This window comes from Pleurodeles waltl, chromosome 4_2 (genome assembly GCF_031143425.1).
Source record: "Pleurodeles waltl isolate 20211129_DDA chromosome 4_2, aPleWal1.hap1.20221129, whole genome shotgun sequence".
NCBI classification, from domain to species: domain Eukaryota; kingdom Metazoa; phylum Chordata; class Amphibia; order Caudata; family Salamandridae; genus Pleurodeles; species Pleurodeles waltl.
Window position 1 is genome coordinate 730298074 of NC_090443.1, and position 13012 is coordinate 730311085.

The following is a 13012-nucleotide window of genomic DNA, read 5'->3' on the forward strand; positions in this document are numbered from 1 at the left end:
ACCACTCAAGAAAATCGAGAAACCTGCAAAGGACCAACAAACCAGTGAGGGTCACTTCACTGAATCGCCGATATCTCTGCAACCGGAAGTCACAGCTGGACCCGACGACTGCCTGGATGTGACCTTCAACTGTGCCAAGTTTGATGGCACTGCACCCTCTAGTGGCCGAGTTACGCCAATACCCTGGGTACTGGTCAGCTGACATCAGACAAGCAGAAAACCAGCTCCCCCAGAGCTGAAAAAAGGATCAGGAGGAAGCCCCAGTCGAGGGACTTCAGGAACACCCCGGACCTCCACCCAGAGTGCTCCCGTTGTCCTGTAAGCAACCCTCAAAGTGACTCACCTTCAGTTCCAAAGGACTCCGTTGCGGACAGCTCTTGGACCTCCAACTCGCCCTGCACCTGGCCGCCCTGGGTCTTGCATCTCGGGATCTGCTGTGTGCCCTGGGTCCCCAACCCCTTGCGACCTTTACAGCCCAAGGGGACCCCAAGGCACCATCTTTAAACCTGCAAACAAGCCCCCTTTCCTAGTGGCCCTTCTAGGTGGCCCGCGCCTGTTCCAAGAACCTCTCCAATGCTGCTCCTGCCGGAACCCAGAGCCACCTGAGACTCTCCAGTTGCCACAGTGTGCCCACCGACTGCTGTAACCACCCTGCAAGAGAAGAGACTGGTAACTCAACTGTGTGATTTTTACTGCATTTTTAAAGGTGCATTGATTCCAATGGTGCGTAATTAGGCACAGAAAGACTAACTTTGCTAAAACTTAAAAAAGTCATAACCTGAAAAGTACTTAATGTATTCTAAAGATCTTAGTCTTAAAATGTATATAAAAGTCTGAAGTATTTGTATAAATTCTGGTCTCTCATTGAGTGTGTGTGGTGCATGATTGGATTTGTGAGTACAGCAAATACTTAGCACATCTCTTGTATTAGTCTAACTGCTCGACCAGCTACCTTAATAATTGAGCATTAGGTGGTCTAATTTTTACCTTTGGAAACCAACTTGTGATTGCCCGAACCCTCTGCATAGTGTACTCTATTTTGTACACTACATAGAGGGCCAGCCTCCAACACTTCCCTCTTCTTCCTCTGTTTACAGTAGCATGGAATTTGATGGGAAGCAATATGCTTTCAAGAGTGTACTATCATTTTAGAAGAATTGAGTCTCTTATAAGAAAGCAAAATCTTAATCTTTTGTTCAAAATCGACATACCAATGCTCTGCACTCAACGTGTGAGTTAATAGCTGAGTGCTTAGAGAGACCAACATTATGGAACTTGAAAGACATCCAAGCTTAACAGCTTTATGTCTGGAAAGTACTGCAATAAAAATTTGTAAAATGGCCACCTCTTTACAGATGTCCTGCTTCTCCTGAGATTCAAATTCATGTCCAACCATGTTATATCTTGTGTTCTGTGGAGGGTTGATCATCTTATATAAATTATACTCCTAGGTCGTCTGAAAACACATCTCGTTACTGAATCAGGGAAAAGGGAAAGAATAATTGAGAATAAATATCAGAAAAGGAGACAGAAACTACAATTGTGGTGTAACATTATATTCTGTGACCCCTTCATCATGGAAAAAGGCAGCTTGGTTGGGGCTAGGTGCCAGGGAGCAGGGGTACCCTATCAACACTGGCAAGGATAATTAAGGGTGGCAGCATTAAATTAATACTAAGGAAAATTGTAGGGGCTTAACAACAGCTATGGGATTGTGAAGAGATAGCCAATCTTGTCAAATGTGTAACATGGTCAGAAGTATACCAAGCTTTAGAACACTGCTTCCATCTCTTCAGAGAGGCTAGAGTATAGAAAGGGGTGTAGTCTAGTCCTCACACAGTAAGGTACTCATCAAATAGGCCATTCGTTGACTGTATTGCAGGTAGGGTGAGATTCAGACATTCTTAGAACTGGGTATCTAAACTCGTCTGTGAGCAACTAACTGCTCAGCAACTTTTTTCCTTTCTCCATTCTGCATGTTCGCTAGGTTTTTGGGATGCAGACCCATCAGCTGGTTCTTGAGACTGTAAACCAAATTTTGTTAGATACCACCTCAAGTAAGGTTGACGGGCATTGTTTGCTCTTAAAGGTAACAATCATTTTGAACATGATACCCTATCAATAGAGAATGTTCTCTTTGTGCAAGAACAAAGTTGAAGGTTTCAGCTCTTGGTCTATAGCCAGTTATCACATACACATCTTGAAAGATAAAACAGGATCCTGTCTCAACATGATCAAGCCTATTTTCAGCCTTCTGATGTAGGCGGTCAAGTTCAAACAGGGACTTTGTGTAGTCCTGCCTTATGGTGTTTGTGTTTGCACATCCCCATGTTCAACGGTGTTTCGTTTTGTGACAGAGGCCTCTAAATCTATATTTTCCTCTTATATGTTGAAGTTGGCTGAACTTTGCCACATGCCTCTGACCCCTCTGTTCTGTTTGAACGAGTTGAGGTCCTTGATATAGAGAGCCTTGGCTCCTTTCCCCTTTGCTGCTGCTTTCATACGTTTATTTTTCTTGCTATAGTTGCCTCCCTTTTCACTGTTGCCTCCCATTCTCATTTTTTTTTTTTTTACTAGATACGGTTTCTCATAGTGGACATAATTGCCCTCTTTCGTGAGTGCTTGCTACTCTTTTATGGCCTCAATATATGCAAGGCTGTGGCGTAACACCTTTTTTAGTCAGAGGCACACAACTTCCTCAGCCTTCCTTCGTGCCTCTCTCAAAGCTTGGAAACTGAGCTGCCAGGAGCTTATGCCACATTGCATCACTTATTTGGCCACTCGAGTGTGTGGGCATCTATGCTCAAAAGATAATCTCCAACCTTTCTTGGCTCAGGTTTCTCATTGCTTGGGTTTCCCAGGCATTGAGCACTAATCGTAACAGGCTTCATCCCTCTGTCAAGGGCCAAACTCTGCCTATAGGCTAGTATTCTTCATCCCACAGTCCGAGAGGCTTTACCCGTCGTGCTGCTAGTGGTGTGTCTTTGAAACATCTGCTGAGGATATTGGTCTATTGTAAATGGCCAGCACCTCGTTACACTCTCAGAAAGTCGCCCTCCAGGTGTAGCACTGCCCTTCTTTTTACTCTTTATCTTAGAATTTTGGCAATTTTTAAATCTAACCAGCTCCTACTGGGACGTGGGGTACTGTTTCACAATGGCATTTGATGTACACTTTAACCAACTCCATTGTTTAGTTCTTTGTGATCAAGACCGCTTACTGCATTTATTCCACACCTCTGCCTAATTGTGCCTGAGAGAAAGCAGGATTTTGGGCCAAAAATAAGAGCCGAGATTCATCTCTGGTCTCCACTCAAGCCAAGATCCTGCTTCTGCCATTGTCTCAGGTCAAGTTCCTGGATATCACAGTGAAATAGAGCTCTGCATGATTTGATTTTAGGTATAAAGGCGGCTCACTTCACTTGCTTTCACCTTATGCGTCTTAGATGAGGTCTACGCTTTGTCCTGATAGAGCATTTTGTTCTGATGTTAGATGCCTTGCCTCATGTCAAGCCATACTTATTGTACAAATGTGTGTATGAGAAGTTCAGCTATTTCCTTGGCATAACTGCATTGCTTCAAAAATGTGGGTATTTGCCTCAGTTTCCTCCCAGGACGACAAGAGCATGTGACCTAGACACATGGTAACATTGGTTTGTGGTGGAAAAGCGCATCTTCTTTAAATCTTTTATCTTAATGCATAAAATAGTTTACCTTCTGGAATCTACTTGTCTTTTAAAGTTTACAATTATGTTACAGCCTGTGTCCTCTATTCGGAAAATCTGCTTTTAAGAGTCCCAAGAATAAACTCTGCATCTTTTGTGTCCCATCCTCTAGAGTGAACTGGCCCTGTAGTTGAGTCTGCTTTTTTGTTTTTTGTTTTTTAAGTGTGCTGCAAACCTAGTCATAAGGTCAATGTAGCAATGTGCATTATATTCATGCAATAGGCCGCTGCCAATAATTCAGATGATGACATGAGCATAACATCTGTCATCTGTTGAAGACCTAGATGCTGCCACCTGCTGTACTTTCACACCAAATGAGTGATATAAAATTAGAACAGTGATCACAGTTCAGTACATGAGAAGAGTCTAGACTATATTTTTTAACAGGGGCAACTAACCCCATTCATCCTTCTCAATACACCCAAAGTTGGGTAGGCTATTGTCTGGTTGTCCTTACAACCCTAGCCGCATTTATACTGTTAGCAGGCTGTGTATTCACCGTGATTTTAAAATAAATAGCAATTTCACCCTCCTGACCCATGTGTTGCTTTTTCCTTCTCTTCAACAATTATTAGTTGGGTGCTTCAGCCATGCCCCAGGAAGTTATCTCAGTGTTATGTGGAGGTTTTGCTTCTGTGTTGTTTTGAACCATGTGTACAGAAAAGGTGTTTCTGAACAAATACGGGCTGTATGTATATGATTATTGTGTAGAGCATTTATGCATACAGAAACAATCCCAGCCGTTAATTAGCATTCTTCTTTATTTAGGACAAATGCCTCTGATAATACAAGCGTTTATGTTTCAAAAAACAAGGTAAACCCTGGATACTATAGGGACTGGGTAGAGTATTAGTATTATCGAACAATAACGGTCCCTAAGGCAACAAGATTAAGGTATGAGATAATAAACAAATTTGTAAATTAGACCAATATTTTTAATTTACAAAGATCTATGAATAGAGGTTTTTTTTTTATTTTAAATAAAAGACTGCTGTGGGTTGTGAGCAATCGTGAAGTGAAAAAGGTGCTTAAGCAAAAAATGTGATAAAGGTGACATGAAGGTGCAATATTTGTATCACAATGACAGTAGCAGCAATGCAGCTCATAAACAGTACAATGAATAGGAATTGGTTATTTATGCTATTGTTGATGATGTTTCGACCCATTAAAATAGTTGGATCATCATCAGGAAAAGCTTAATTTCAGCCTGAGAGATAAAATACACATAAAGACATGCACAAAAAAGACAAAAATTGGGAAAGATATCAACAGAATCAAATAAAAACCAAGGACCTAGTCAAGCAAGCACCAATGTGTACATGCATGAGTAGCGTCCCCTACCATTTGAACCAAACTGAATGTTTGCTAGAAAAGAGGCATACAAAACAGAGCCATAACAGTTAATATCTGAATTAAGAGCTTGGTTGAGTGCCCCACTAATGAAACATACAAAACGGATTGTAGGGAAATAGGCATACAAAAAGGAGCCAAAATTAATTGTATCCAAAGTCAGGGTTTACCAATCTGGGCAAGTTACTTATGCTAACATGGATAAAGCAGTCCTGTGGATGCCTGAATCATCTATTGGAGGAGAATATCATGAATTAGAATGGTGGAGGATGTGGGGGTGTTAGTACCACAACAATGAAAAGTAACTTTTGAATACCTGGAAAGCTTCTGGGCTGCAAACTATAATGGATGAGCCAAGCCTAGGGCAGGTCAAGGTAAAATCTGTAACCGGAATGCAAATGGACGTGAGTGATTATATGCATTAAAAGCCATGTGTCGAAGGACGGGAGTGTAAGCAATCTCTGCGAGAACTACCTTGAGCTCTATGTGCTGAAGATTGTCTGGCTAGAACAGGGCACAAGATACCCTGCATTGGGATAAGTAGCGCTATACAAGAAATAAGACAAAATAGTGATATTTAAATTGCTATTTGCGTAAATACAGGAACAGGCCAGCATATCGGACATTCTTCCTGTGCTTGCATATCTCTTAATTACCAGGACTGACCAAAGTCAAAATCGTGCCCCTTTAAGTACCTGTGAAGTGACCACAAACCGTGTGCCTGCCTTTGTTTCCCCTCCATTACAGCTAGGTGTGAGGTTCCAGGTAGCTCCATCGAAAAGAGAAGAAGGCCTGATGGCCACTTGACTTAGCTTTTGCTTTGGCCCCAGCTCGAATTTAAAGTAAAAGAGCCCCCTCACTGCCACCTGCATGTTGCTACTCCGAATGAAAACAGACAACTTGCAGGCGCTGCTGAATGCGTAGCGGTGTTTAAACATTACACCGAGACGAGTTCATCATATTACAGTATGACACAGCTACTTGGCTGGGTGGACAGCGTCCACCATGTGAAAATAGTGGGTGGACAACATCTACCCCTGTGTACTCCCAACTTGTGCCATGGGATAGAACAATCTTATGGTAACTATTTGAGATGGTGTAGTCTGCTACGGTCCTCTGAGCTGTATCGTGCATACTGGAGGCTGTAAGCTGTCTAACAAAATAGCGAGGACGCTCTAATGCGGCAGGCAGATGTAAAAATAGGACCGCTGCACCAATGGCTACGTGGAGAGTGTTTGAAGTGGTAAAAAAAAGTAGGACTGCAAAAGCAGACGCTATCTTGGGTGGATAGATCCAAGAAAATGACCTCTCCACCAGTGACCTTGTGAAGAGAGCTGGAAGTGGTAATAAAAATAGGACTGCAAGAGCAGTCGCCATCTTGTACAGGACTGCAACAACGTTCACCATGAGAAATGCCTGTAAAGGGAAGCGAAAAAGAGGTGCCCTCTATCATTGTGATAGTGGCACTTTCAGCTGAGGTACATTAACTTTATTTTTGCAAAACCATTTCACATGACCTGCAGTGTTTTGGGGATCATGAAGATACCCACTCAAAACTTATTTTCTAATGTCTGCTCCTTTTGCGCTTGCAGACCAAGTTATTGTGCTTGATGGATCTGCAAGGATTCCAGTAATGCAGATAGCTTCCGCTTCCTTATGAGGCCAACTAGAAGTAGACCAACATCTTGTCCCAGGGAAGTGGCACTATTGGAGTGCCCTTTTACATTATATAAAGCTGGCTTGGCTTTTTACTCCCCCCCCCCCCCCCCCTCACTTTTAGCATCCCATTTGGTTGGAGGATCTACCAATTTGTGGTGCAACGGCAAGAATCGATTATAAATAGGTGCTGTTGATTGTAAATGTTGTGATGTCCCTGCAGTCCTGCCCCAAGAGATGAACCATCACATGAAGAGGGAGGCATGGAGATGGTTCCTTTCGGAAGAAAATTACACTGTTTTTCTGACTTAGGCATGTAAAAGTAAAGCAGGAGCCTAGCCCCGTTTTAGACCACTGAGCTATTGTGTTTGATTACAGTGTCTTCCCTGGGACTGATGTTTTGCGGATATTTTGTGTTCCCTTTGCCAGGCGGTGCATAAAACCACCTGTAGAAATGCTTAAATTGGACCCCATAACCAGGTCGCTTCTTAGCCCTGGACTGGTCCATGCGGTATGCATTCCTGTGTCCACTTCATGTTCATATTTACAGCTACTCTGCGCCAGCAGGAGGGGAATCTGGGTAGAGCATCCTTGCTGCATAAGAATGCATTGCTTAACCCGTTAAGTGGGTGTCAAATTCTGTCTATTTCTTTCTGGTGAGAAATCTAAACAAGTAACTGTGTTTGTACTATTACTGATACTGGCAGATTTGCAAACCTCATGCCAAGCTACCCATTACCCTGAACCAGTTTTACATGTAAGTAGTATATTCGGATTTTTTGGACTACAATGTTACTTATCCATCCTCTATATTCATATTCGTGCTGAGTTTTGTCTACGTACTGTATTTGTATTTTTAATGTTCATCTTTAGTCTATAGAAACATTTTTTTTTATTATTTCAAGTTTCAATTCAATCACTACAATGTGTTCCTCATTCAGAAGAAACAAAATCCAAATGGCCATTCATTAGTAATCCATTTCCCCTCATAGTTATGCCCTGTTTGGCTATACATACAATCATTCATGTGTTCCAGCGTCATCCTTCAAGCCCATGGTATGGCCGCCATTTGGTCCACACTTTGAGATTTGTGAGGGCATCCCCTGACTGTGTACATTGTCTCCTTCATTTTGGTGCATCAGTCCATGCCATTCGTCCAGGTCAACAAAGATGGGGCAACCGGCGAGGTCCATTGCCTGGTTTCGTCTCTTTGCCACAAGTGTGCCTAATCCAGTCCCTTGAAGGCATCCCAGGTCATGTAGGATACCCAAAAGGGCAGTCTTGGGTTTTGCTTCAGTGTGCGTGCCGACCACATGAGATATGGTAGTTATGTTTGTCTCCCAACACTTGTTAATAACGGGACAGGGCCATTCCATATGGTAGAAACCCCCTTGAGGATCCTGCCATCTGGCCAGGCCTGAAGTCTAGGTATTTGAATTAAGTCTCGCCAAAAAGGCCAGCACCTGGGGCGCTGTACATGCCTTACTCCAGCAACCTCGTCCAGTTCTCCCACCCATATCTCCCATTTGCTAATGTTAAGCTTTTTAGCAGTATTTTTGTGTAGAAAAGTTAAATTTAGCTTAAAACATGTGTGTTGCAATCCTCATCTGACTTTTGGGCATTTTTCTTTCAGTGGGCACGAAAATGTCATGGGTATTAAGTATTGCATACGAAAAAATGATCATGTGGTTATCATCATGCCATATTTAGAGCACGAATCTTTCTTGGTAAGTCATTCTTCTTTTCATGGAAGGGGTATTTTAAACTATGTTTGGCCAAAAAAATGGATGTCCCTAGTAAAGTAACATATTTATCTTTGCAGGACATTCTGAATAATCTTAACTTCGAAGAAGTAAGAGACTACATGTTTAATCTGCTTAAAGCTCTAAAACACATTCATCACTTTGGCATTGTTCACCGTGACATCAAGCCCAGTAACTTCTTATATAACAGGCGGTTAAAAAAGTAAGTGTGCTAAATAACTACATTCTGATCCATCTAGGAGAGTCTGCATACGAGAAGTAAAAAAAAATGCAGACTTTTACTTCATCCAGGTGTTCGTTCACTGACACAGTTTTATAAACTGATTTAAACATTGGTTTGTGATTCTGCATTATCACTAAAGGAATTGTGAAGCAGAAAGTATGGGGATAGACATCTAGGCAACAAGAATGTTTTCTACTAAAAAAAAAAGTTTGCTCATCAAGTGCCTGTAAAACGCTTACATACATGATGAAAACAGTATTTAGCTGTGTTTTTTTTAGAAACTAGGTTACTTTTTGTAGCAATAAATACAGAAAACATTCTAAAAATGCTTGGACATAGGTTATCTTACCATATAGTTAATCTTGATCTGAGGTGAGAGATGAAGAGGTGATCATTGTCGCTTTAATCCCTGTATGTACTATTACGTTTTACCAAACAAGGTAATTGACTTCATAGCTACTCCCAGAACTATATACACTATGTACAATGGTTTAACTGGTCAGGTAGAAGTAAATCTTAATTTCTGGATTGTAATTTCTCCTAAAGAATCTCTATATCTATTCTATTGTTTAGGCATTCAGATTTCCATATAAAGGTTGATCATTCGACAAAAACACATTTACCATTAGTTGGGTGCAGACCGCTTTAGCTGGCCAAGCTCTTAATTCTGTAAACGAATACACACAGATATGTAGAGAGCAATTGGGTCTTTAGGCTGGCTGTGTAACTTGTAATACATATATCACTCGTAGGAAAATAAGTGTTTCATGATCAAAGCAGGGCAAATGTTAAAAGAGAAAGTAGGTCTTGATTGAGTATATAAAGAATCATCAAATAGTTACTAGTTTCCTTAATAAAAATATATGATCTGGACCCTCTTTCTCTTTTTTGTTGCCTTAGATCAGCTTTCTTCAGTGGAGGGACAGGTCAGCTTTCTTCAATGGAAGGGCGACCTGCCTCTGTTGCAACAGACAATTGCTTTCTAGTGCCTTTTAAGGTCTCTGGTTTTGAATATAAAGCATCCGAACCTGCCACAGAACAAAGGCCTGTGGCAAGTGCTTCGAAATTCAACTGGTGGATCAGAATTCTCAATTTCCTTGGCCACGTTCCAGCCGTTCATCAAGTTATGAAAAATTGCTGAACGAGTTTGTTATATCGTTGGAGTTTATGGTAGACTTTTCTAATAAGATTTGGATTGGTAACCAAATCCCTTGAAGCAGTATATAAGGTATGATTGAAAAATCTGAGCCTTTCACGGGTTTACTAGTAGATGTACTGATAAATACGTTTTTTTAATTTTTTTTTCAACCACTGTTGTTTTGAGTTTTTTGAGGAAATTTGACCTCAGTACCTGGGAGGGTAAACTCTAAAGGGGATACTGCTGAGATGCCATTGGAAATGGTGAAGACGTTTGGATGAACACCTTGTTATTCAGTTTTTATCTTTCTTCCAATTTCTTTTGTGTCTTGCTTTGTAGGATAGTTGCTGGTTTTTTATTTTTTAAGGTTTGAAGTGCGACTGTTTCGAAGGTAACTTTTGTGGTTCATTCTTAGGAAGAAAACAATTAATTGTGCAAGCCCTTGATGCAGCCCGTTATGCAGTGACCTCTTTCGGGAGGACCTGGCATTTAATTGATTAACATTTATTTTTTTGCTATTAGTCTCCCAGACCTTAGTTTTCTGACAGTCATTATGGAATAAGTAGGTGGCTTACTACTGGAGACGGGTTTGAATAGATTACTTATAAATTGGATTATCAGAGTGGTGCTTGCTTATTGTGACATTAGACAAAGTGCAATATTCAAAGGTATTGTGTGCACCGGTAGCAAAAAGAACGGTAGAGAAGTATTTTGATTTCATTTATCAAATGTATTATCGCTTAAATACTGTTGGTGTAATGAATATTATCTTGAATACTGCAATATTATTCTTTTGTGATGTTAGAAGTGAATTACTTTTTGTATTTCTCTGCAAACACACTAAAGTAGGGAGTGCGGTGTCTTTTTAGCTTTTTCAATTGATGAATCAGTACGAGCTTAAGATCTTGTGAACTTGCATGCCCAAAGAGTGCCCGTTGAATTCAGAGTCTCACTACCTTGTAACAAAACTATTTATAGTTATTTTTGGGATGCTCTTATTGGAAAATGCAGCTGAATCTGCTCTCCCTTTTCTGGTATCCTTGCCATAATGAGAACTGAGAGCACAGAGAACACGAGCACCTTTTCTCTTCTTTGGCCTCCTTTGGTTCCTTTTGCTGTGGGAGCAGCCCAGACTGACAGGAGCAGCAGGGCTCCATGAAGTAGGAGGAGAGAGTTGGGGTAGGGTCCTGGTCCTCGGGCGCAGAACTACTTAAGCAATAGGCCGGTGGCAGGTAATTTTCATACTGCAACAATGCTGCAACAGACAGGAAGCTAAAGGTGTGGGGAGAAAATGTGATGGACAAGAGCCCTATCAGAGATGGGTTGTAGGAAAGTACCATCTTGCCTGGCATGTTACCCCCATTTTTTCACTGTATATATGTTGTTTTAGTTGTATGTGTCACTGGGACCCTGTTCTCCCGGGCCCCAGTGCTCATAAGTGTGCCTGAATGTGTTACCTGTGTAGTGACTAACTGTCTCACTGAGGCTCTGCTAATCAGAACCTCAGTGGTTATGCTCTCTCATTTCTTTCAAATTGTCACTAACAGGCTAGTGACCAATTTTACCAATTTACATTGGCTTACTGGAACACCCTTATAATTCCCTAGTATATGGTACTGAGGTACCCAGGGTATTGGGGTTCCAGGAGATCCCTATGGGCTGCAGCATTTCTTTTGCCACCCATAGGGAGCTCTGACAATTTTTACACAGGCCTGCCACTGCAGCCTGAGTGAAATAACGTCCACGTTATTTCACAGCCATTTTACACTGCACTTAAGTAACTTATAAGTCACCTATATGTCTAACCTTTACCTGGTAAAGGTTAGGTGCAAAGTTACTTAGTGTGAGGGCACCCTGGCACTAGCCAAGGTGCCCCCACATTGTTCAGGGCCAATTCCCCGGACTTTGTGAGTGCGGGGACACCATTACACGCGTGCACTACATATAGGTCACTACCTATATGTAGCTTCACAATGGTAACTCCGAATATGGCCATGTAACATGTCTAAGATCATGGAATTGCCCCCTCTATGCCATCCTGGCATTGTTGGCACAATTCCATGATCCCAGTGGTCTGTAGCACAGACCCTGGTACTGCCACACTGCCTTTCCTGGGGTTTCACTGCAGCTGCTGCTGCTGCCGCCAACCCCTCAGACAGGTTTCTGCCCTCCTGGGGTCAAGCCAGGCTTGTCCCAGGATGGCAGAACAAAGGACTTCCTCTGAGAGAGGGTGTTACACCCTCTCCCTTTGGAAAATGGTGTGAAGGCAGGGGAGGAGTAGCCTCCCCCAGCCTCTGGAAATGCTTTCTTGGGCACAGATGTGCCCAATTCTGCATAAGCCAGTCTACACCGGTTCAGGGACCCCTTAGCCCTGCTCTGGCGCGAAACTGGACAAAGGAAAGGGGAGTGACCACTCCCCTGACCTGCACCTCCCCTGGGAGGTGTCCAGAGCTCCTCCAGTGTGCTCCAGACCTCTGCCATCTTGGAAACAGAGGTGCTGCTGGCCCACTGGACTGCTCTGAGTGGCCAGTGCCACCAGGTGACGTCAGAGACTCCTTCTGATAGGCTCCTTCAGGTGTTAGTAGCCTATCCTCTCTCCTAGGTAGCCAAACCCTCTTTTCCGGCTATTTAGGGTCTCTGTCTCTGGGGAAACTTTAGATAACGAATGCAAGAGCTCATCAGAGTTCCTCTGCATCTCTCTCTTCACCTTCTGCCAAGGAATCGACTGCTGACCGCGCTGGAAGCCTGCAAAACTGCAACATAGTAGCAAAGACGACTACTGCAACTCTGTAACGCTGATCCTGCCGCCTTCTCAACTGTTTTCCTGGTGGTGCATGCTGTGGGGGTAGTCTGCCTCCTCTCTGCACTAGAAGCTCCGAAGAAATCTCCTGTGGGTCGACGGAATCTTCCCCCTGCAACCGCAGGCACCAAAAAGCTGCATTACCGGTCCCTTGGGTCTCCTCTCAGCATGACGAGCGAGGTCCCTCGAATCCAGCAACTCTGTCCAAGTGACTCCCACAGTCCAGTGACTCTTCAGTCCAAGTTTGGTGGAGGTAAGTCCTTGCCTCACCTCGCTAGACTGCATTGCTGGGAACCGCGACTTTTGCAGCTACTCCGGCCCCTGTGCACTTCCGGCGGAAATCCTTTGTGCACAGCCA

General features: G+C 42.8%; 1 protein-coding gene across 2 annotated transcripts in view; it reads left to right on the forward strand.

The window, feature by feature from the left end:
- Window positions 1–13012, forward strand: part of CDC7 (cell division cycle 7) — a 154231-nt gene that overhangs the window by 78786 nt on the left and 62433 nt on the right. For both annotated transcript variants that reach the window (XM_069232344.1, XM_069232345.1), the window contains exons 4-5: window positions 8364–8457; window positions 8553–8695. In XM_069232344.1, coding sequence (XP_069088445.1) covers window positions 8364–8457; window positions 8553–8695 — 237 coding nt within the window. The remainder of the gene's footprint in view (window positions 1–8363; window positions 8458–8552; window positions 8696–13012) is intronic.